At 39.2% G+C, this 26,027-nt stretch overlaps 1 protein-coding gene across 8 annotated transcripts in view; it reads right to left on the bottom strand.

The window, feature by feature from the left end:
• Positions 1-1,299: 1,299 nt before the first annotated feature.
• ARL13B (ARF like GTPase 13B) overlaps positions 1,300-26,027 on the bottom strand; it is a 68,893-nt gene continuing 44,165 nt past the window's right edge. For 4 of the 8 annotated variants that reach the window (XM_014858495.3, XM_014858490.3, XM_044771752.2 and 1 more), the window contains 7 exons: positions 23,552-23,657; positions 22,495-22,697; positions 19,821-19,935; positions 15,933-16,152; positions 12,984-13,100; positions 11,704-11,772; positions 10,379-11,256 (listed from right to left, as the gene is read on the bottom strand). In XM_014858495.3, coding sequence (XP_014713981.1) covers positions 11,075-11,256; positions 11,704-11,772; positions 12,984-13,100; positions 15,933-16,152; positions 19,821-19,935; positions 22,495-22,697; positions 23,552-23,657 — 1,012 coding nt within the window. In that variant the 3' untranslated portion in view covers positions 10,379-11,074. Of the gene's footprint in view, positions 3,363-4,063; positions 4,185-4,375; positions 4,462-10,378; positions 11,257-11,703; positions 11,773-12,983; positions 13,101-15,932; positions 16,153-19,820; positions 19,936-22,494; positions 22,698-23,551; positions 23,658-26,027 lie in introns of those variants that run through there. The other 4 variants (XM_014858496.3, XM_014858493.3, XM_014858492.3 and 1 more) reach the window with 3 other exon arrangements.

Genomic DNA, 26,027 nt, shown 5'->3' with positions numbered 1-26,027 from the left:
TTAAAAGAAATTCATTTCTGATTTCATTTTTCTCAAAAAACAGGCTTCTATTATCGTTTCCACAAAACTAGTGGATTTTGCTAATTTATACCATACTTTACGTTTTGAAATATCTGCATTTGTTCTTCGAATCAGCTGGAATATATATCTTGAAAAATTAGTCAATGCTAGCAGAAGCTCAGTTGCAAAGCGTACTGCACTTGGAGAAAAACTTTGGTTTTAAAGCCAAGGATTATAAGAGTTCTAAGCCACAGCTCTATTTGCTTAAGCAGTTTCACTTTTTTTTGGTGAGAGACTGGCCCTGAGCTACCATCCGTTGCCAGTCTTCCTCTGTTTTGTATATGAGGTGCCACTACAGCATGGCTTAATGAGTGGTGTGTAGGTCCATACTCAGGATCGAAACCTGCAAACCCAGGGCCGCTGAAGCAGGGCCTGCAAACTTAACCACTGCACCACTGGGCCAGCCCTAGCAGTTTCACTTTTGATAAGCTCTTGCCACCTGGAAGCACTGGCTTTCGTTAGTGTGGAATGGGAGAAACTGAGTAACATGGGTAGCATAGCACAGAGAACTGAATATCGAGTAAAACACCATCATAGTGAGAGAGCACTTTTTAAGCAGCTGCAAATATGATCGCATGTTCTACCATTGAATGTCTGTGGGCTGTTCAAGGGAAGTTTGACATATTAAGTGAATTCTCGTCCTTCATTTGGCATTTATAAGAGCATTTTATTTTAAACTCACAGAAAACATGGTGCTTAATTTTTACAAAATTATTAATTTGCTTCCCCCATTATAAAAGTAAGCCAAATTACAAAAAGCTGGTTTGAAGAATTGTGGAAAACACACAACCAATAACTCAAAAATTCACTATTAGCATTTTGCAACATTTCTTTCTAGTGTTGCTTCCATTCATAGTTTTATAGTTGAAGTCAATTACATACAATATTGTGTATATGTTATATATGCTTTTATGCAGAAAGGCATATAGAATTATCTTTTAAATAAGTAAAAATATGTCTTTGGGTCAGTAGCTGTAATTTAACAAAAGACAAACATTGAATCATCTAGAATCTTAAGGTGATATGATGTTATTTTTAACTGCCACTAAAATGACAGCATTCTTTCCCACATACATAAAAACTTGTGCCGAGAAAGAAGTTTTTCATGTAAAGTAACCAAAAATTCATTATTTTATTCTATTGACCTAGTCTTTCAATAATCATATTTAAAAAATCTTTTCCTATTTTATTACCCAAAAGAAACCATTTAAGCTTATCAAATGAAAAGCGAAACAGCATACTGATATAAATTATTTTTATTGTGTGAAAAATGTCATAATTCATGAAGATTAATAAAAATGCAGCATATAACAAAATAGGCATTTACTTGTTAAAAGCCACCTGAATTTACAAAATTTCTTTTAGAATATTTTTAGAATGCTTTAAGAATACAAATTAATTTTTTGAGAGCGATATAAAACATTTTACTTTATCATATATTTAATTTCAAAATCATTTTTATTAAATGGACTCAGTAATTATTGTACACTGCAGTAATCACTGGTAGGAAAATAAATTTTAAAAACATATTTATTCTCAAACTAGATGAATATTAAAAAGATGGCAAAGTATGTTTAGTTTTTAAAAACATGAATAAATGTAAATGTTACAAAAGGAACCAACAAGATGTACAAACAAGTTTATTCTCTAAAATCTAATTCAAAGTTTATATTCTGTCTCCTTGTATTGTTTTCCTTACATTTCAGCCACCTATCAAACTTGATCTGAAGGACGGTGCTGTTACTCAGTGTGCTAGGTAGGTACATGTACAAAACCCCAAAAACCTGGAGTTTAATCAGTAGTAAGTGACCTGATTAATTAAAGTTCAACGAGTTAAAAAATGTGAATAAGATGTGATGCTCTGAAGTAAAATTCTAAAAGTAAACGATCACATTAAACTGCCTTGGACATACCTATCATGTTTCTGTCAGACACCTGTGTGAGTCTGTGGTCAGTACAAGTTACCAAACGACCAATTTTAACACGGTGATGGAAACCATACTGTTTATGATATTTTCTCCTTGATATAAATGTATGCTTTCATATAAATGAACATGAATCTATTACTCAAAATATATGTCTAAAAGTTTGTCTAAATGCCAGACGAGTACAGCATCCTGTAGATGCCATTCGTCAGTGCAAGAGAAGTAATACTTTATTTTGGAATTATTTCTTTATAAACGTAATTTTAAACCGACAGTTTTATTCTTACTGTAGTAACCAAGCATTTCCCAGTTATAAAACACAAGTCTCTGGACCTACAGAAGCTTTTCAGTCTTTTTGCCTTTAATTTCAAGGCACAAAAGAGTCAGAAAAACCTAAAGTCACTGCAGCTTCTGAGAGAACAAGGGGTGACAGGAGCACCTGGATCTAAAAGGTCCAACTTTAAAAGAAGCGTTTATTGGGACTTTTAATAAATTCTCACATAACATTTTTATTAATTTAGAGAGTATTTAGGTCAAAAGGTATTTCAAGTCTCTTTCATTTTTGGGATCATCACCAAAGAAAACAAACAACAAGAGAAAAACTGAACTCTTTCCTTGGGTAGTGCTTTCAAATACCATAATTTGGTAGAATAAAGACCTGAGAATCTATTTTAAAAAGGTATTATTTTAAAATTAAGTCAAATTAGGATGTAGACTTCATGAAGAATACTATTATAAAATATACCTCAAACCATACAAATATATTGTTTGTATAGTTCATGTTTGTCAAGTAACTCAACCCCATTTTCCAGACACAATTTAAACAAAGCATCTATAGAAAAGTGCACAGTCAACATCATAGTAATTAAAATTCTTAAACAAAGGTTTTAGAAAAATATAAAAAGTTAAAAATTTAGGTTATAAATTCCCAGGAGTCCCCCTTCCATGCACATGTATCTCACAAAAAACATTTCAGATACAGAAATAGAGGCTGTTAGACAGTAGGAGAGTGTGCAGGGCCACTGGCTCTTCTGAAGAGGTTTCCCTCAGGACAGTGCCCGAGGGGGATGCAGAACCAGAGTCAACGCAACTCTTGCTGGCCAATGCTCATCCCGTCTGCAGGTCATCTCGCTTCCTTTTTTAACCATGAAGAACACGGACAAGTCACCATCAGGCTGGTCGCCTCCTTGGAGCCGCTGTGGTCGTCTTGCCCGGGCGTCAGCCTTCAGGGTTTTCTTCCCTTAGGGGGAAGGTCCTCCAGCTCTTTAGGACAGTGGGAGAGCTCAGCCACGCGACCTGGTTATGAGATCACGTCGTGAGCATCACTGTTGGGTCTCTGTCGCACGGCCAGGGGAGGCAGCGGCTTCCCGTAGAAGTCTACATAAAGAATGGATACCAAAAATACAAAACAGTTATGGTAAATCAAGATTTTTGATAAAATTCATTATTTTCCAACCAACACCCTCAAAAGAGTAAGACACTGACTTGACATGTGAAGCAATGGGCGGGGAAAATAGAAAAACAATCAGAATCTAATAAAACTTGAATAAATTCAGAACACAACCACTACAGTAAACTCCTACTCTAGATTATCAATTAATCTCTACTTGATGTAATAAAAAGCTGCACCTAATGTATATGTTAGTACTTTTTATTCCAATTACATGTTCACATTAGAACAGGACAAATAACAAATATTCAAAATCTAGGAAGCCTGTTGCCAAAGCTCTGACGAGCCTGACAATCCGCATTCCTCCCCAACGGCTGTCACTTGTAGGTATTTGGGGTAACTAATTATCTTAGTGTTCTGGTAAGTAGGAATCTCTTACAATGATGTTTCAATTTACTTCAGTGATTTGGGGTATATTTGATACAAAAAAGTCTATTTTGTACTTCATAATAAGTTCCTATTCCTTAATTATCATAAATTGGCATATAAATTTAACAGCACACATGGACCTTCAATAAGTAATTATTTTCTGGCCTGATAACTTAAAATTATTCTAGAAGCACAGGTATGCAGGCTCACTTGAAGTAAATACTGAGAACGCATTAGGGGCCTGTGTCCGGTCCTGCAGGTATGGAGCGTAGCCGAGCGCTCCGTGGTGCTGCTGCCTCAGGGTCGTTCGTCCAGTGAGTGGCCTGTGAGCGCCTGGAGCAGATGCAGCCCGTCATGCAGGCACGGCCCTGGAGGGCAGCCTGCAGAGTCACAGGACGTGTAAGTTGCTGACACAACTTCCCCAGGGGCCCTGGTGACCAACAGTCCCCCTTGCCTTCCAGGGCCTTCCCCTAGATGAGCCCTGTGGGGCTTACCAAAACTCCACTCTTTTGGGTTTGAATGAACCAATCTGGGCTTAGCCTGGGAACCCCAAAGCACTCGACCCACAGACCTAATAAAGCCGTCTTGAAACTCTGCCTGCACTCGGTCTTGACCAGCCCCGCAGAGCTCGAGGCTGCCACGCACATTCTCCAGGACCTGTGAGTAGTAAACGTCTCCATTTCAATCTCTGTTGTGGTCTTTTTGAACCGAGTCTTCCTGTCCAGCACCCAGGAGCTCTATCAGCAAATGTTAATTGAACAAAGTCACAGCAGCATGCAAGGAGCTTGGAGTCCCCACTCCATTCTGACAAGAAGTAAAAAGCTGAGCAGACTGAAAAATCAACAACTTCTCTGGGACCCTATGAGGAGAGGACACAGGGCAGACTGCTGCCCTGAAGAATGGAGAGGCAGGCAGACGCATGGCGCCTCAGTTTACCCGAACAGGTGTTTGTGGATGGGACTGCCAGGGACCAGGGCTGCGGAGGAACCTGGACTATGGCTGACAACTGCTGGGGGCTCCGTGTGCACAAGCCTGAGAGTCAGAACGCCAGGCGGACTATGTCATTGGAGGACGCCCACAATATCGTCAGCTTGGTCTCCAGGAGCTCGAGCAGGTTCCTCCAGCTCCAGCAGGGGAGGGTAAGGGGACATTCGGAAATGCCACAGCAGCTCTTCTCCTGCACAAGGCCTGCCCTCAGGGGACATTGATTAGCTGGGACCTCACCTGCTGGGGACATCGGAGCCTCAGTGACCCGGGGAAGGAGAACACCAACTCCAGCCAGCTCTGGCCATCCTGTCCCACCCAACGGGGAGAAGGAAACTGAGAAACTCTTGTGAAGTTCACGGCCCAGAGGCACAGGCTCATGAGACTGGGCCCGACCACAGGATTACAGAAGGCTCCCGGCACTGAGGGCCTATGTATAGCAGGTCCTTTTACTGGGACATCACGTCAGGCCATCAAGAAAAAACTATAAGGCACACCAAAAGGCAAAAAACACAACAGGAAGAGAGAGAGAGCAAGCATCAGAACCAGACACGGCAGGGGTGTTGGAATGATCAGACTGGGAATTTAAGACAACTCTGATTACTATGCTAAGGGCTTTAACAGATAGAGTAGACAGCATGCAGTGTAAGCAGAGAGATGGAAATCCTAAAAGAGAACCAAAAAGAAACGCCAGAGGTGAAACACATGGTAACAGAAACGAAGAGTGCCTTTGATGGGCTTGTGACTGGACACAGCTGAGGAAAGAACCTCTGAGCTGGAGGGCACATCAACAGAAACCTCCAAAACTGAAAAGCAAAGAGAACAAAGACTGAAGAAAACAGAACAGAACATCAAAGACTGCGCGACAACTACAGAAGGTGTGATGTACGCATAATGGGAACAGCAGAAGCAGAGAGAAAGGACAGGGGCAGTATTTGAAGCCAAGACGACTGAGAATTTCCCCAAATTAATGTCAGACACCAGACCATAGATCTGGGAAACTCGAAGAACAGTGAGCAGGATAAATGCCCAAAAACCCACATCTAGCCATATCATTTTTGAATTACAGAAAATCAAAGAAAAGAAAAAATCTTGAAAGAAACCAGAGGCAAAAACACCTTCCCAATTGAGAAACAAAGATGAGAATTACACACCACTCCTCCTGAGAAAACACGCAGGCAAGAAGAGAGTGGAGTCAAATAGTTACAGTGTTGAGAGAAAAACCCCATGCACCGAGAATTCTGTACCCTGCAAAGTTGTCCTTCAAAACTAAAGGCTAAAGAAAGAAAAAACTGAGGGAATTTGTTGCCAGTAGACCCGCCATACAAAATAAGATAAAAGGAGCTCTTTAGAGAGAAAGAAAATGATATAGGTCAGAAACTCTGATCTACATAAAGAAAGAAAAAACATGGAAGAAGAAATAAGTAAATGAAAATTTATTTTTCTTATTCTTAATTAACAGATAATTATTTATTCAAAATACTAATAGCAATAATGTATTAGATTATGTATGCTTATGTATATATCTTATGTATGCATGAATATATACATATATGTGCCTACATGAAATGAATGACAACAAGGAAGGGGCAAGAGGAAGGAATTAGTTAGGATAATTTGGTTATTATAGGCACTTGCTCTACCCGTTAAGTTGTACAGTGTTATTTGAAAGTGGACGTGGATTAGTTATAAATGTGTTTTGCAAACTCTAGGGCAGCCACTAAAAAAAGTAAAAAGAAAAATATTAGTATAAGTGATAAGCTAATAAAGGAGAGAAAAATGGAATCATATAAAATGCTCAATTAAAACCACAAAAGGTGGGGCCGGTCCTATGGCCTAGTGGTTAAGTTCGCGCACTCTGCTTTAGTGGGCCAGAGTTTTGCCAGTTCGGATCCTGGGCGTGGACCCAGCACCGCTCATCAGGCCATGCTGAGGTGGCATCCCACATAGCAGAGCCAGAAGGATCTACAACTAGAATATACAGATATGTACTGGGGGGGCTTTGGGGAGAAGAAGGAGAAAAAAAAAGAAGAAGATTGGCAACAGTTGTTAGCTCAGGTGTCAATCTAAAAAAAGAAAAAAACCCACAAAAGGCAGAAAAAGAGGGGAAGACAAAAATAGGAACAAAGAACAAGGGCAACAAAGAGAAGACAGCATTGGATAAAGTAGATATGAATCCAGCCACACCAACAATCGCTCTGAACACCCATGGTCCAAACGCAGCAATTAGCACTGTCAGACTGGATCAAAAAGCATGACCCAGCTGGATGCTGTCTACAGGAAAATCACTTTAAGTATAAAAGGTATTAGGAGAAAATGATTTTCAAGCAGCTATATTCAAAGCAACTACTAAGCTGCAATGATGCTTAATAAATCTAAATGTAATGGTGTAACATCATGAATTAAAGCCATGGGTTTCAAAGCTGGACAGACCTAAGTTCAAATCCTGATTCTGCCACTTACTAGCTGTGTGACCCTGGGGTGCAGGCTCCTCATGTACAAAATGGGATATCACTGCCTATCTTATAAGGCTGTGGGGAGAATTAAAATGAAATAATATAGCTAAAGTGCTTAGCAATATGCCAGGCACATGGTACATACCGTTATTACCATTGCTATAATTAAAATTGTAACAGAGACAATTATTTTGATAAATTTAAAGTATGCCTTTTCTAATTTCTTTTTTTTTTGAGGAAGATTAGCCCTGAGTTAACTACTGCCAATCCTCCTCTCTTTGCTGAGGAAGACTGGCCCTCAGCTAACATCCATGCCCATCTTCCTCTGCTTTATATGTGGGACACCTACCACAGCATGGCTTGCCAAGCGGTGCCATGTCCGCACCTGGGATCCGAACTGGCGAACCCCGCGGGCCACCGAGAAGTGGAACGTGTGAACTTAACCACTGTGCCACCAGGCTGGCCCTCTAATTTCTTGATTTTAAAATTAATGAGAATTTTCAACACACAACAGAACTCACAAACCGAAGTGAATATAGTTTCTAATATGTTTTACTTCTGGAATTTGAAAGCACCCTCCTAAAAAGATAAACCAAATACACACGGCAAGAAGCATCCTTTTCCCTCCCAAGAAATTATCTTATTTCTGCAGTTGATTTTGTATTATTTCTTTGCCAGAAAATGAAATAATTCTATACAAATTAGGTTTCTTATTGCCTTAACTGTAGGAAATATAAGTTGATCTTAGTGCCCAACTGATATGACCAACTTAATTGGTAACACACATTTTTATAAAGTGCTTCAAACTTTTTAACATGAAAAATTGAAGAGTAGTAAAACTATTTACAAAATTTTATCTTCACTCCTATTTTAAGATTTAAAAATATTCTTTAGGGGGCTGGCCCGGTGGCATAGTGGTTAAGTTTGCATGCTCGCTTCAGCAGCCTAGGGTTCGAGGGTTTGGATCCCAGGTGTGGACCTACACACCGCACATCAAGCCACGCTGTGGTGGCGTCCCACACACAAAACAGAGGAAGATTGGCAACAGGTATTAGCTCAGAGCCGATCTTCCTCAGCAAAAATAATAATAATATGTATTCTTTAGTTTGTGCACGTGGTATTTTTGTCTAAGAGAATCTTTGATTTATCCCTCATAATGCATGGTACATGGCATGCTGATGAAGTACGACTGGGAGTGTTTTCTGAAGGCAGCTGTCTCACCTGTTAGACTAAGAAAGCTGTACAGACAATAAATGCAATTAGAAAAGTTGACTCAAATTCCTGTCAAGTAAATGTCCATAATCAAAGACCCAGTAAGAATCTGCCTTAAAAATCCCAATCTGACCAGAACAAATTGTTTTCATCTCACAGAACTTTCAGTGCCAAACCAATTGCAGTTAGCCTTTAACTCCCTTCTCTAGTCCATCATGTATGTGTTTACTTACCATCAACCAAATGCAACGAAGCATGCACAAAGTCACGGGAAGGAAGAGAATGCAGCTATAAAATTGGCATCTCCCAGCATCTCAGATGAAGATCTCACAATAAACCCTAAAAACTAATGTCAGCTTTTTTACTAAAATTTTAAATTTATTATACGTACTTTCTTCCCCATTAATGAAAGCAGAGTTGATCGTACTTTTTTTTTTAACCCAGGTTAGATATACTTTGACTTGAAATTTATGGGAAAAAGGAATAAAGATATTTTAAAACTTGTGAAGTTAGTGTTTTCTTTTTTGCTCTGGGAAGCTAAATTTATTGATACATACTGAAAATTAACTTAAGTATTGGAATATGGTGGTCTTAAACTTAACTAATTTATTACAATTCTTTCCTAGGAGTTCTAATTAAAAAAACACAGGAAAGGGGCTGGCCCCGTGGCCGAGTGGTTAAGTTCGCGCGCTCCGCTGCAGGCGGCCCAGTGTTTCGTCGGTTCGAATCCTGGGCGCGGACATGGCACTGCTCGTCAGACCATGCTGAGGCAGCGTCCCACATGCCACAACTAGAGGAACCCACAACGAAGAATGCACAACTATGTACCGGGGGGCTTTGGGGAGAAAAAGGAAAAAAAAAAAAAAAACAGGAAAGTAAGGAAAAAGAAAACAAAACACCTTCTTCTCAGTCCATTTCCAACTTCTTTTCCCACGTGCCCTGGACTGTAATGTCCCCGGGACGCTGCCATCAACTCTCTCCTCACTCTACACACGGTCCCTCGGACTCCCTCAGCTGCATTCCTTCAGCAAACAATCACGGAGCTTCCACCGCGGCTGAGCACCCCCACGCGCGCCGACAGCTGCTGGAAAAAGACCCCTCCACAGCTCCCGCCGCCCTCTTCTCCCGAGCTCCAGGCCTTCCCTGGACTGGCAGACAGTCGTTTCCACACAGACAAGGCACAGACGCCTCCCAGCAGGTCCCCTTTCCCTCCTGTGCTCGCAGTCTTAGAGACAGCACCAACCTTCCAGCCCCGAGCCCAAGACCCTCTACTCCTCCCCTCAGCCCACATGCCCACTCCTCAACAGCACTGACTGCAATGGCTGCACCCTGCTGGCATCCATTTCCCACCCTCCGTTCCAGCTTCCATGCCTCCCTTCTCACTCTGACCACTGCCACAGCCCCTAAGCGGGGTCCTCGCCTCAGGCGTGGCACCGTCAAGTCTGCACCTTGCATTCCTAGACAGCACATCAGTGGCACGTCCCCGGCTGACAGCGGGAAGCTCAGGGCAGATGCAGTCATCCTGATGCGCGCGGCCCTGGGCGCAGGTGCAGCTCCAGCCCCCTCTCGAACCCCCACCTCCTCACCCACCCTACGCACGTGGCCCGAAGCTCCGTTTTCCGAACACCAATGTCCCTTCCCACCTCCCCACCTGCGAAGAGTCTGTCTCCTGTGCGCAGCGACCCCCTCAGCCCTCAGAGCCGCACCGACGCTTCGGCAGGCCGCGCCCCAGTGTGTGCTCCACGCCCCAGGCCCGCACCACCCCGCCGACCACCGCGCCCCACACGCGGAAGCACTGTCTGCCCTGTGAGACTAGAATCCCCAGAAGGCAGAATTCATGTCTCGCTTATCTTGGCGTCACCGTGCTGTCAAATACACAATAGCTGCTTGTTGGATGCCTAACTTAGAGAAAAAATACCTGTCAAATGAGAAATGAGCATTTTTGTATATATACGTGTATGTATACACATATATAAATACACACATCTAGTGACATTATCTGATTTTTTCTAACAACACAGTGACTATTTAAACTGATAATATTTTCCAACATACATAATATCAGAAAATAATAAAACAGGAACTAACCGATTATAGTCAATAAAACGTCATGAAGTCCTGCAAAGATGTGATTTCATTCTAATTCTGATATAGTCTAAGGACAGATTTTTCTGTCTTTAGAACTGAAAAAAAACTTTAATTTTCATTAATGATTATGAAGAAATATTTCATGACTGACTTACAGTATTCTAAAAAAGAAAATAGCACACTTATACTTACATACTTTTTGAATAAAAATATTTTATACAGTTTGATATAATTTCAAATTATATAGGAACGCTTTTCCAAAGATTAAACTTGTTTTTTTTTCTAGTAAATGAGTCTCCTTAGGAAACTAAGTTCTAGATTATGTAAACAGAGCCATCAAAAATGGAACCAGATGTTCTTGATGGAGAAGTTTATTGAGCTACAATATATACACAATCATCCTTCTGCATTCTAGAAATACTTTACTGAGAGAATTGGGCTGATGGTCCGAAGTCAGCCCTCTGCCTCCCGGATGAGGGAGCTCTCTCCCCATCGTCCTTTCTCTGGTTCCCAGCTGTGGGCTTCCACTGCTATATACTGGCGGGACTAGACCTTAAGTTAACTTCGTCCAAAGAAAACTGTTTTCTTGAGTCAATAAAGCCTTTAGTAACTTTCTTTCTACTTGGCTGAACTTTTTGGTTTATTGATTTGGTCTCTGATTCTACAAATTGTGTTGATCTTGACTTCGTTTTAATATTCAGCAGCTGGGCATCTTATCAGAAGAGGAGAAAGAACAGTATGTGGAATTATCATTGAGAATATTGAGCATATATATGACAATGCAGTTTCTAACAATAATGATAACTGCACTGTCTCATATTTAATTTAAATTGCTTTAAAACCTTTCCCTTTTCATAACCATTTACATAAATATATAATAGATAAACACAAGCTATGATTATTTTCACCCCTGTATTCTAAGGTATATAGAATTATACCTTTATATATATTCTAAGGTATATATAATTATACCAAATTATATAGAGGCAAAGGGCATTTAAGAATAAAAAATTAAATAAAATGGAAAATTTTGTGTATAATGAAAGGGATGGCTGTGGATTTGAAAGGCCTCCAAAAATAAAAGTTTTTTGAAGTAATGAGGTAAATAAAAGTGGATGCAACGTGCATAGGTATCTGAACACTGATCCTTTTGCGTTACCGTTATGACGTGTTTCACCAAGAAGCTGGAGTTTTGGAAGTCTAGTGACTTTGGGGGTTCCCCAGCCAACTAAAGAAAAAGAAAAACATTTTAAAACACTTTAAAAAATGTCTCTTTGGGTCTGTTGAGAGGATTCCTCCCCAGCAAGTGTACGTAACATTTGATGTCAATTCATATGCTCTACTGAACGACACAGGACTGAATAGCTATAAACCCATCATAAATGACTTCTGTTTAAAAATGCAACTACAGGCTGGTAACATCTGCTTTAAGTTTTGATTTACCTTAAGTTAAAAATATAAGCATCTTCACCATCATAAATAACCTTGGGCTACTAACCCCCAGCAGAAGCTAAAAGAAACGCTCCCTTATTAAATGGAATACTAGAACTGAATCTTCAATAATTCGCAAAGGAAAACGTTACTGTCTAAAGCCTTCTGGCAGGGCTGAAGGGCACTACAAACACGAGCATTTAGGTGCTCACTGAGCACCTGCAGCACATGCAGGGCTGTGCCTAGTGCTGAAGATCACTCACAGCCACTACGCGGTGTGCCCGTCCCAGTGCTGTACATGCAACACTCCACTAGTCCTCACAAGAACCTAACGGGTCGGTACACATGTTGGAAATATAATGGGAAAATTCACACATCTTGGTTTCAAATGTTAACTTTCAGGATGAAAGATCCAACATTGTAAAAGCTCATATTAGGGGCTGGCCCTGTGGCCAAGTGGTTAAGTTCGCGTGCTCGGCTTTCACAGCCCAGGGTTTCAGTGATTGGGAACCTGGGCGTGGACGTGGCATGCTCATCAGGCCATGCTGAGGTGGCGTGCGGTGGCCACAACTAGAAGGACATACAAGTAGAATATACAACTATGTACTGGGGGGCTTTGGAGAGAAGGAGAAATAAAAAATAATTCGAATCTTAAAAAAAAAAGCTCATATTAGCTATCCACTCATTAAACTTAAATTCCTTTTAGCAATCTGGGTACCGACATTTCAAATAGGACCTGAATTCATTCTAGGAAGTGCTTGGGTAAGATTTTCTTATTAATTTTTCCTTATTTTCTAAATTTTATAAAGCAATTTTTCTGATTAAAAAAAGCAATGGATACTTATGTAAATAAATTTTGAACGAAGCAGACAGAGCAAAGAATTCTATCTTTTCTACAAATTCACAGGATAATGAATATATCTAATAAAAACCACACGATTTCTTTTTTCTTTCTCTTCACTGTTTAAAGCAGTATTTCTAGTTCAGTCCCAATAGCAGTTTACTCACCAGGAGGAGGAGGTGGGGGTGGCGTTGGACTCTTAGGAGCAGACTCATCAGTACTAACAGGTTCTACACGGTGACTCCTTTTTATTCTTAGTTTCTTAGTTTTCTTTTTACCATTATCTACAAGAATATAACACAGAACTTTACACCTTTGGGAAAAAGTAAACTTCTACAATAAAAAAATAAAGAACAGAACTAGAATATTGATACTATTATTACCACAGAAATATATCTTAAATTCAACTTAGGAAATTGTTACCAATAACAAAATGTGAACTTGCTTTTACTAAGAGTAAATTTTTTAAATGATTACTTATTGAATGAATGATTAATGAATATAATATGAACAGCAAAAAGTCTATATTTTAAGTTCAATGAAAGGTTATTCAGAATACAAAAAAAATGCATAGTTCTAAAAGTAACTTAGATTTTTTTCCAAATGTCATATTAAGTATAACTGTAATTGCAGAGATTTCCATGAAACTCAGATCAGCATGGAGAAAGAGAAGGGGTGTTGATTTGTCTCAGTACGACATACAGAATGATTCTAGGTATAAACTGTCCCAAAATAATCCTTTGAAATGTGAAAAATGACCCCAATCAAATCTAAACACATTACCTATTAGAATAACCCCCAAACAAGGTATGCTCAATATAAACATATGTAACTAAAATCACATTAGACCTTGCAGAATTGAATTTGTGTTACTTCTAAAAATAACTATTTACAGATTCTCACTTAAGCACATATAAACATCTTAAGGACATCTATGTTGTTAACATGTAAACTTTAACAGTGTAAACCAGGATAGCAAGTAGTTAAATAGCCAAAGATCAAAGTTACTGAGATATTTTTTTCTTTTCTTTTCTTTCTTTCTTTTTTTTTTGGTGAGGAAGATTCACCCTGAGCTAACATCTGTTGCCAGTTTTTCTCTGTTTGCTTGAGGAAGATTGCCCCTGAGCTAACATCTGTGCCAATCTTGTTCTATTTTGTATGTGGGATGCTGCCATAGCATGGCTTGATGAGCAGTGTGTAGGTCCAAACTGGGGATCCAAACCTGTGAACCCCAGGCCACAGAGGGGAGTCCATGAACTTAAACCACTACACCCCCGGGCCAGCCCCATGATATAGTTCAATCCTAAACTGTTAAATTTATATATATGTAATACATTTTCTAAAATGGGAATTATCTGTTACATAAGAAATAGCCAACATCTAGGAAACCTACAAAACAATGAGAAATAGAAACATATTTAGAAATGTTATTTTTCTAAATAAATTAGTATCATCTGAGACATTTTACCCCAGAGGGAAACAAAGACATCTTTTGACAATTAAAGCTGTCAGCTTTATGGTTGGGAACCATGTGGTCTTTTACGAAAGGCAAGCTCAGGGTCATGGAAGAGCAGAGGACAGAGCAGAGGGTCTGGAGTGGGTTTCAGCACAGCCACAGATGAGACATATGCTCTTAAGTGACTCAACCTCTCTGAGTGCCCGGTCTTCTCCTCTATGTAGTGGGCATAACAGACCCTAGGATTGCTATGTGCAATGACATACTACATCTGAAACCACCTTCTAAAGTGTACAATATGATCTCAATTATTAGTATTTTTATAGTTATATGACTGTCTATCTTAGATCTTCCTGTGCTAAACTTTTAAATCATTTGCCAAATCATTTTGCTCTCTAAGTATGTATCAGTGTGAGAATGAGCTCTTTCAACATATTGAGAGGCAACTTTGAGTCTACTTTCTAACTCCGTTGACAGAGTTGTATGCACATGGATACGGCTGCCCTAACTTCCCAACTTACAGAAAGGATAATTTCAAAATCTAACTATTTTATTGTTGTTGTTGTTGTTGAGAAAGACTGGCCCTGAACTGACATCTTTTGCCAATCCTCCTCTTTTTGCTTGAGGAAGACGGTCCTTGAGCTCACATCTGTGCCAGTCTTCCTCTACTCTGTATGTGGGACACCACCACAGCACAGCTCGATGAACAGTGTGTAGGTCCAAACTGGGGATCTGAACCGACAAACCCTGGGCCACCAAAGCAGAGCACGTGAACTTAACCACTACACCACGAGGCCAGCCCCTAAATATAACTATTTTTTTACAGTAAAATATCCACATTAGCTAGTCTGCCCCTCAGGGATTGACAGCTCGTTTTCATAAACTCTTTGATGCTGTACAGAAATCCTTATACACAAGGAACCACTGGGCATCTCCCACATGGGAGGCCCTGTGCTAGGAGCACAGTGGGGTTTTATTGTAAATGACCCTAAAAGCCCCATGAAAAAGATGATGCTAATCCCCCTTTCAGAGACAAGGAACTAAGACTGAGCAAACGCACAGCAGAAAGGAAAATCAGGGTTCTACCCCACGCTGTCTGATTCCAAACACAGGCTGTCTCTCTGTGACACAAAAAGACACGAACTTCCTGTTGAATCACATAATCAGTTAGCAAAAGAAAAGAATAATGGACTGAAAATTTTGCATGATACTAAAGAGGAAAATGTCTACTTGATAAGACATTAAAAATGTTTAACTGATTATGTCTGCATCCTACAGAAATAGCAAGTCAATAAAGGAAATGATGCTGATTGTAGCATTATGAAGCTTAAAGAAAACCAAAAAACAAAACAAAAACAAAAAGCCTTAAAAGGTATCAAATACATTCTGGGAGTCCTGGTGCTATGCTATATTCCAAATTTATAAAAGTGAAATTGAAAATGGAATTTTCTGCTGAAATTCTTTTAAGGCATAAAGAATAAAAACATAAGTTAGCAAAGTGACCAATGAGTAAGTATAAACCATGACAAATACTGCATTTGGAGACAAAAAAATATTACAGTACATGTTTTGTGAAACTAATCATGACACATGAAAGGAGTGTAGCTAAGTTTTACGTGTGACCTCTATGTATGCGTATTCAAGTGACAAGACTTATCACCTGATTCTGACGACGGCTGGTCTGTCTCATCTTCATTCTCCAGAGGCTGGGTTAGTGCCTCCTGATAGTTTTCTACTAGTCCAAACTCACTGTTTCTTTGGCTGCTGTTGCTGATCTGGCTCTGCGTCTCTATTTGCTCATGATCCATTTTATGTTTCAGGGAGCAGCCATCATTGTCTTTCTCCATATTTTGCCTCTTTTTTTCAAGCTTTTTTTCATTCTAACAAAAATGAAATACATAGTCTTTAATATAATGGTGGTATCTAAGATAGTTTTAAGGGAGAAATCAAATAATCCAAGAACATTCTGTAATTTCAGGGCACTGTGATATTTCTACTAAAAGATTAATTTGTTGAATATATCATTAAAACATGTTAATTGCCAAACATTCAGAAAACATAGATATATAAAGAAAGAAAACAAACATTCTCAGTAATTCCACAGTCTAGAGATGGGTGTTGTTTGGTGTATAACCTCTAAGAGGTACCCCCTCCATGCAAACAGACACCACCCACAAACGGACACAAACATGACTGTCTCTCTCGATATACATATTTTTGTTCTTGTGGAGTTTGGGGTTTTTTGTTTTTTGTTTCTGAGGAAGATTCACCCCCAGCTAACATCTGTGCCCATCTTCCTCTATTTTTAGTATGTGGGCTGCCAGCACAACATGGCCGCTGACAGAGTGGTATGGTTCAGTGCCTGGGAACCGAACCCCAGCCACCGAGGCAGAGCGTGCCAAACTTAACCACTAGGCCACCGGGGCTGGCCCTCTGTATTTGTTTTTTCAGTGAAAAGAATTGAAGGTTTTCTTTCAGAATGTATATTTCTTTCCTTGTCAATGAATACATGAAGTGCTCAGAACAGTGGGTGACACACAGTAAAGTGCTGGCTACACAGGTGTCTATGACACAATTGCATTAGCTACGATTACTGTCACCAGTTACATGATCATCTTGAACTGTTACACCATAGCTTATTGGACCAATTCCCAATCAATGGATAAAGAAGCTATTTTCAATTTTTCACTATTATCAGAAGTACAATTATTGAATAAGTTCTATAAAATAAATTCCCAATGGAACTGTTGAATTAACAGGTAAGCACATTTTAAAATGTGACATACTGCAAACTTCCCTTCAGAAGAACTAGAGTCAATTCACACCCCCGGCAAAGGGCTGGGGGAGTGACGTTTCCCTGCTGTTTTCAACGCTCCATGTCACCTTCAATCTTTCATATCTCCGCCAAATAAATACTTTTAAATCAAATTAAACCAACACTGAGGTAAGTTATTATTTTTTTTTAAAGATTTTATTTTTTCCCTTTTTCTCCCCAAAGTCCCCCGGTACATAGTTGTATATTCTTCGTTGTGGGTCCTTCTAGTTGTGGCATGTGGGATGCTGCCTCAGCGTGGTTTGATGAGCAGTGCCATGTCCGCGCCCAGGATTCAAACTGATGAAACACTGGGCTGCCTGCAGCGGAGCACGGGAACTTAACCACTCGGCCACGGGGCCGGCCCTGAGGTAAGTTATTTTTTTATGACCAGGGAAGATGAACTATTAAATACTCATATTGCCATTTTTATTTCTCTTTAGGGAACTACCCATGGTATCCTAATACCCATTTTTCTATTAGATACTCATTATTTTCATAGTTTTAAATTCCATAGTTTCACATTTTCATAGTTTTCATTATTTTCATAATTTTTAAGGGTTCTTTTTTTGTCCTATGTGTCTCAAATATTTTTCATTAGGGTTTGATTTTTTTTTGCCTTTAACTTTTTTTTTTTTTTTAAAGATTGGCACCTGAGCTAACAACTGTTGCCAATCTCCTTTTGTTTTTTCTTCTTTATCTCCCCAAAGCCCCCCAGTACATAGGTGTGTATTTTTAGTTGTGGGTCCTTCTAGCTGTGGGATGTGGGATACTGCCTTAGCATGGCCTGACGGGCGGTGCCATGTCCGAGTCCAGGATCCGAACCAGCGAAAGCCTGGGCTGCGGCAGCGGAGCGCGTGAACTTAACCACTCAGCCAGGGGGCCAGCCCCCAGCCTTTAACCTTTTGAACAGCTCTTTAAAAACTGAATATAATAAAGATCTCTCTATTCTTCACTTTAGGGTTTGTGGCTTGATTGTCCTGCTTTGGAACATTTTCCTCCTTCAAGTATATACAAATTTTAACCATATTACATGCTAATATTTTTAAAGCTTCTTTTCTTATACATTTAAGTCTTCTGGAATTTAATTTTGTATACAGCACTCAATAATTTTACTTTTTTACAAATGTTTCTTCCATTGTTCCAACATCCTTTTCTCCCAAACTTGAAATGTCAATTTATCTCATACAAAGTTAGGTTTTTACTATTTGTTCCTGGATCTGTCTATTCTGGAACCAATACCTCACCATTTTTATTATCTGTGGTAAAATCAAAGAAATGTAAGATGCTTCTCTAAAAGGCAAACATTTCAAAGGAGAAATTTTGTGGAAAAAGGAAAATCTGCTTGGTAAAAAGAAGACTACAGGCAACCTGTTTCACTTCTTTACTGACCATCTTGTTAAAATTATAGTAGCTTAAAAGCGTAGTAATTGTACTTTCCCCATGCCACTAATTAATTCAGGGACTTTCCATATAAGGTACACCATACTGTACACCAGGACTGTGCACATCTTTACATGGTGAACAACACAAGGTTGGCAGAAGCAGCGAGGCCTTCTAAGTAGTTCACAGCCCGGCACTATAAAACCATCAGTCCTATTACAAGTCAGCTTTATTACACAGATAGAGTCAATTAATGTTTCAAGGTGAAAAGCCAAACTTGATTTCCTTCTTCTCTACCAATATTTTTAGAAAAACATAAAACAAAACTTGACAAACAATATTTAACAGGATGGAGACAAAACAACAGCTCAAGTTATTAAGACGGCTTTACTGTACTTAGAAAAGCATACACTTAAGGTAAATGCAGTGAGCTTAATAAAAAGATTAACTACAATTAACCTTCTGGTATCTAAGCAACTAAGACCAAATATCTCATATTACCAATTATTTTGGAAAATAAATACCAAAACTACCAAACTACCTTCTTACCTGAGGAGCTCCTCCCTCCTTGCAGCAGCCCCAAAGAAGGAATCACGCACCTTTCCAGACAAGCCCCCAGCAGAGGAGGCAGGGGCAGCAGAGAGGGAGGGACCAGCAAGCCAGCTGCTAGTTAAGCTCTGAGCCAATGGGAGGAGGTTTAGGGAGCTCTGCTTCTGAGGAGGCCCGCCGCCCTGAGGGCAATTACAGCAGTGCCAGTGCAAACTCTTGACATCACTCCAAAGGAAAGCAGACCCACACACACAACCCTCACTTCCTCGTGACTATGACTACAAATTAACTGTAAAAACTTCTGACAGTTAAACAATATTCAGATGTAGGATAATCTATTATAGTTTCAAACATCCTTAAGTATCATGGGAAAACAATTAGAAAATCATTTACATACTCTAATGCATCATAAGCATCTAAATATTACTGTAAAGGGATAGTAACAGCAATACAGAGATGAAAACAGTGTACATAAGTAAATACATTACTATCATGTGAAATAGAAGACAAAAAAGATTTATCAGGACAGTAACTATGATAGCTGCTACATTCAATCTTCATTTTCATTCTCAGTTAATTCTGAAGTCATCTTTCCTCTTTTTACTAGACCAAAGGGTAAATTCGAGAAGGAAGAAAAAAAAGCAAACTTTTAACCCATCTCTCCCATTTCACTTCTTTTGGAAATAATCAATCTCTGGTGAAACACTTCTATCTCCCTTCCTCCTTTCCCAACTCCCCACCTCCGCTCTCAACCTCCAACTTTACAACTTAAGATAGAAAAATTACATTTGCCACCATCCGTACCTCAATGATTACAGACGCTATGGGCTGGAAAGGATTAACAATAACAGGTTCTGGGTCCAAGTCAGCCAGACCACTGGTTCCATCAAGTTCAGCCTCTTCTCGCTCTCTTTGTTCTCTATTGTTTGAGGGAAAAAATTTGGAATTCCTTTTAAGAAAATGCTGAACCATGTTTAAGAACACTTGCAATAAGTTTAAGACTATTAAATTTAGTAATTTAAACCTCTGGACATGACTTTGAATTACTGAGAGATTTTCAGAAATCCTTTTGAAGGTAATAGGCCTCTACCCCCATGTAAAAATTCATCATTTGCAAATGCCAACAAAAATGACATTTCCATGACTGACTTCTTAATGTCAATGGTGCATATTAACTACTTTTCTATGAACTCAGGGTTTATATTTATCAATGTATTAATTACTCTCCCAAACCAATGCTGTCTTCTTCATCGATGTCAACAGATGAATAATCCTCCTGTTAACCCTCTTCTTAAGGGCTGTGTCCAGTTGTGTATCATATATGAACTAGATAACAACTCTTGCTTTGCATGATGGCAGAAGAGGCTATAAAAATAAGTTGCCTTATATCACTCAGATTAAATATTTCCATATTAGTAACTACTGGAATGTTTACTACCTCTATGATTTACAGTCAATGTTGCCCTAAACACGAAGAGTAGTGAGTTGCTAAAACAAGTAGCTGAAGACAGAAAATGAGTACTGCAGACCTGCAACTAGACTGAGCAGAGCATAGCAATGTGAATGCTCGTTACCGCGACATCTACTCATGTTCTGTGATGGAAAGATGCATCCTTTCATTCTGAACCTAGAAAGCCAAGATGTAGATTTGAAAGTTCTACTCCTGCAGCCTTGGACATGTATCTGGATCTTTGAGCCTCAGCTTTCCCATAAATGTGGATAAAAATACCTACTTCGTAGGGTTGTTTTAGATAAAGTAATACATGTGAAAGCACTCTGTAAATGAACATACTTATAAGACAGTAATTGTTACCAGTGTTATTCATTTATTAGTAAGCAATTTCAGGTATCTAGTATCAATATACTATTTTCAGATACAAACAATAGCATATTTTACTGTTTTTCAAAAATATCTGAACCTATTAGATTTAATTTAATGAAGTAAAAAGGTCTTTTAAAATCATTCTTGTCTAAATGCCAATTTACTTCTAATTGTGGAGTCTCTACTCAGCAGGAGAGGCCTCGGGACACAAGTGGCATGGCTGGGAGAACAGAGGAAAGGGGCATGGGGATTTGCATAGCTTGCATGGCGTGATCCAGAACACCTTTATGGAAAAGGTAAAAACTTGAAAAAAAATGACTAACATTAGGTTCCTTTTATCCAACTCAATTTTTTTGTTTGTTTTCTTAGTGGAGGAAAAGCAAAGGAGTCTTTAGAAAGGACAGCCATATACTTTACTTTCATAAATATATAAAAGAGATCCTTACACGAATGATGGGCTGTACTGAGCTTTCTATCATGAAAATACACACCAGGATAGAAAACCTAAGATGCTCAAAAGAACTAGAACCTCACAAAGGTATCAAGAGAGACCGAGATGAATGCCCTGCTCCTATTATTGAGCACTTGGGGATGGGGAGTTATCTCTGCAAAGATTTCTTTCCAAAGTCCTATTTCTGAGTTAAGCGAAGGATTACAGTAATTCGAGGATTTCTGTAGCCGCGTAAGGGAGCCCCTCACAGGGCATCCCCAAGGGTGGCTGGCGGGCTCGGGCTTGGGCTCGCGCTCTGGCTCTGCGGTCACAGCTCTGCTAGATCACTTAGGAAGGAAGAAGACAACTCTGCAGCTTACAGGAGCTCACAGAAAAGTCTTTTCATTTCTCCCCTCCGCTACCTGCAACAATCCAGTGGAGAAACAAAGAGATATCTTCGATTAAGTACTAAATTCAACTTCTAATCAAATCTGAGTACTTTCTTGCAGCATTAAGATTATTCTGAACGATTCTGTGGTGGAATTTATGTAATCAGTTTGTAAAACTCACTGTTCAGTTTAGTTTGAAAATTTCCTTTCAGGCAACATACTTTTAAAATAATTTTTTACAAACATATTTTAAAAACCTAATATAGCAATTCCGTCTACTTTCTCACAAAACCAGTGTCGAAGATGAGATTTTTGCTTTGGTTGACTGACCCACTAACAGCTTAACTTCTAAAATCTCTGCTGAGACTAGAGAAGGGTTCCCGATCCATCGACCCCCGGGCCCAGTCATTCTTTGTTGTAGCGACTGTCCTGTGCGGCGTAGGGTGTTGAGCAGCGCCCTTGGCCTCTGGGGGCCTCCAGGAGCACCCCTGCCCCCAGCTGTGACAAGTAAAGATGTCTAGACATTGCCAGATGTCCTCTGAGAAGCAAAATCTCCCTGCAGACTGAGAACCGTGGTACTAAAAGTAGCCATGAGAAATAAGAGATAAATATCTTAAAACCTTGGGACATAATAAATGCCTAAGGAATAAATTTGACTCCTGTAACACCACCAGGGAGATTAGAACCCTACCACCCAAAATTACTGTGTAGAGAGACAGACCTGTAAAAAGAGAAAATTTACCTAGTGTCTTCCTTCACACAGAAAGAGGAAAGTGAATGGACAAAAATTATTCATAACATTGTTGTATTTTTGACTTTTCGAATGCACAGTGGTACCTTTCTTCCCGCAGTTTTCGCACTCGTTCAGCCCTTTCTTGCTTCTCTTGTTCCTCAAGAGCACGCTGCTCCATGGTGTCTTTTTGGATGCGCTCATTTAAGGCATCGAAGTCTCTTGCAATGATATGGAGCAGCCAATAAAGGCCTTTTTTAATGGACTTGTCAATTTTCTTTCCATATCCCAAGACTGCTGAACAAGGTTCCTGAAAAACAGCATTTGACTTAAAGATTAAAACTAAAAGTTCTCCACAAAAATCTATTCATAAACCATTAAGTTTAATTACTGGCAAATCAAAATTGACCCATTAAATGAATGATATGAAGCACCTGCTTATTTAACTTACAAACACACCTCCGCAATGATCACTAACACTAGTACACAGGAGTTAAAATATTTTATGGGTGATATCTGTAAGCTACGAGAGATATTATGACAAAAGAAGTTGACAGTGCCAGTTTTAAGTTTAAACAAACTGAATGGAAGACAAAATTGAACTGCCAGAAGCAAAATACACCTACTTATTAAAAATACGGGGAATTTTTAATTCCTCATACCAGGGAATTTATACAATAAACATCTTTAAGACTGACAGCCTAAAGATCATCTTCTGAAACCAGAAAACATGATCAAATTCTCTGTCCATCTTTCTTAAGACTGTATGACAACACTCCTGACACGATTTTCCAAAATTCATTATAAACCGTGTTTAAATTTTGTATTTATACTTTTCTTTACTGTTTCACAAAATTTATAGCATGACATGTTGTACAGCTTACAGGTCCTGTCAGCAATATCTTAAACAAGAAGGAAACTCTAAAGTCTGAAATCATGAAAGAGAGCTGATGGAAATCACTAACAACTAAGGAGAAAACACTTATTACAGTATTGGGTAATACCAACAGAACAGTGAGAACATGATTTCCTGGGTAAAAAAATAAAAGCTCTTTTAAAACTAATATATTATTTTGTTAGCTGCCTACCACCTAACTGCCTGTCGCCTTTACAAAAACTAACTCATACTGAACACGTTTCACAGGACGACAACCCGACACTTACAATCTGACACAGACACTTGTGCTCATTGACCAGCTGCTCCAGAGACAGACATTCAATCACATCAGCTTCTCCTAAGGCCCCTTCCTTGTCTTGTTTATTTGCCAACCTAGAGACATAAATGAAGTTGTTTTATAGTAAATATATAATCAGACAGCCACGCGAAAATATTTTGACCATGCTCTCCTTATTTTAAAGTTGTGATTACAGAACACACTGATTTTAGAGAATATTGTACCTATTTCATCATCTTTCCTTTATTACTGCTAAAATTAGTTTGTAAGAACTGTCCTGTAAAAGGGAAATCAGGTTAAGAAAACAGCAATAGATCAATAAGCCAAAAAAAGCTACATTTGCAGGAAAAAAAAGCTATGTTGTAGAAAAGGAAGTGAACTCATTTCCACAGTGTCCAGCCATCAATTCCAACTATCACATTAATTATGTCCTTATCTTCTTAAAATACACCGCATTATGACGTAAATGTCCTTATCTCACATCCTTATCTTCTTGGAGTACAAACAGTATCATGTTCTAAACACCCAAACCTTCATTCTAGCTCTTGGCATGTGAGCTCATCTGCATCCAGCGCCGGGACTGTCCACACACACGCACAGTCTTCTGGAAGCCTGGGGCCACTTCTGTCTAACCTACTTGGCACAGCACTGGGCATAAAAACATTATACTCAACGAGGAACAAACTGGGGAACAACAAAAGGAAACACAAAAGAAGTTCTAAAAAAAAGCAAGAATTACCACAAAATGCCACTATTTGCCTATGAGATGGCAGGGATCCAAAAGTTAATAAAACACTGTCTTGGTCAGGGTTTTGATAGACATTTCAGGCAAATATATATTATTTAATAAATGGAATAATAAATCTAATGAACTTTATCACTTATCTTTAAAAATTACCAACATCGTGCCATTCTTGCTCATCCATATATCTTCCACTTTTCCCCCAAGACATGTCACTTCACCCCAAAATTTAAAAATTAAAAAACATTACAATACCACTATCACACCTAACAAAACTAATATTCCTCAATCTTTTTACAAGTGTTATGTCCAAATTTAGATACAAACCAGATCCACATTATAATTTATTAAGTCTTTTTGAATCAGTATCACCCTCCAGGACCAACAGCCCCACCCCTGCACCACTACCACCACCACTTTTCCTCCCATGACATTCATTTGTAAAACAAGTCATTTTTCTATAGTATTTCCCATGCTTACGATTTGGCTGATATCTTCCTTACGAGGCTTTTTAACATACATACCCTGTATTTCCTGTATCTGGTAGTTAGATGTACAGGCTGGATGAGTTTTTTCTCCTTTTTAAAGATTTCATTTTTCCTTCTTCTCCCCACAGCCCTCCAGTACACAGTTGTGTATTTTTTAGTTGTGGGTCCTTCTAGTTGTGCCATGAGGGACACAGCCTCAGCATGGCTTGATGAGCGGTGCTAGGTCCACGCCCAGGATCTTAACTGGCAAAACCCTGGGCTGCAGAGGCGGAGCACGCGAACTTAACCACTTGGCCACGGGGCCAGCCCCTCAAGTTGAAATCTTTTGGCAAGCATTATTTCACAGATGGTGCTGGTTCTTAGGAGGCATAGGATAGCTGCTTGTACCACTTTTAGTGAGGTTAAAATGGATCAGTGGATTCAGGTGGAGCTAGCCTGATTTACTCAAAATAACACTCCTGATTAAACTTTCACCTAATGATTTTAGCAGCTATTGGTGGCTTTTACTGAATTCTATTATTTTATAGGAGCTTATAAAATCATAACTTTCCTAGTTCTATATTCCTTCTGCATTTACTAGCTGGATCTTTGCTAAAAAGTAAGCTTTCATCAGCTACTTGGTGACTCTTATCTAAATACAATTCAGAGAAAAGTCAAGATAAATGCTCGATCCTTTGCCTTCATTTCCTAATTTTCATAATGGGTGCCCTAGCAGCCTCCAAAGGTAATCAAGTTCTTCCTCTGGTTTACGGGGGCTATCATTAAGAACTCACGGATTCTTACATACATTTGATGTGTGTCAATTTATCATAGCTACTGTTCTTTTTGGGGCTCCAAGTTATCCACTTTTGGTCAGTGGAGTCCCATTTGTGTTGGCTGCTGTATTCTTTTGGTACAACTCTGAAGGTCTTTGACAGCTTCTTTGCTTTCTCATAAAAACAATGTCCCAGACCTAGAATCATCCATTTCCCTAAGGAGCCCTGGCTCCTTTCAGTAGGAACCATGTTTGAAAGAACACGGTCTGGGTGCTAAAGACATTTACTGCTATTGACTTGCCATTGCTTCTAGACCCTTTTCGGTGGACAAAGCTAGGGAAAATGCAGTTTTTTAAGAAAGAAAAAAGTTAAATCATGAGCAGACATTGATTTCCCCATTTTAAACAAAATATTACCAAGTTTTTACTTAGCTGCTTAATTTCTTTTTTCTTATACTTTATTTATTTATTTATTTATTTA

The sequence above is a fragment of the Equus asinus genome, chromosome 5, assembly GCF_041296235.1.
Source record: "Equus asinus isolate D_3611 breed Donkey chromosome 5, EquAss-T2T_v2, whole genome shotgun sequence".
In the NCBI taxonomy this organism is placed as follows: domain Eukaryota; kingdom Metazoa; phylum Chordata; class Mammalia; order Perissodactyla; family Equidae; genus Equus; species Equus asinus.
The sequence above is the reverse complement of the archived record's forward strand: the minus strand, read 5'-3'. Positions and strand labels throughout refer to the sequence as shown.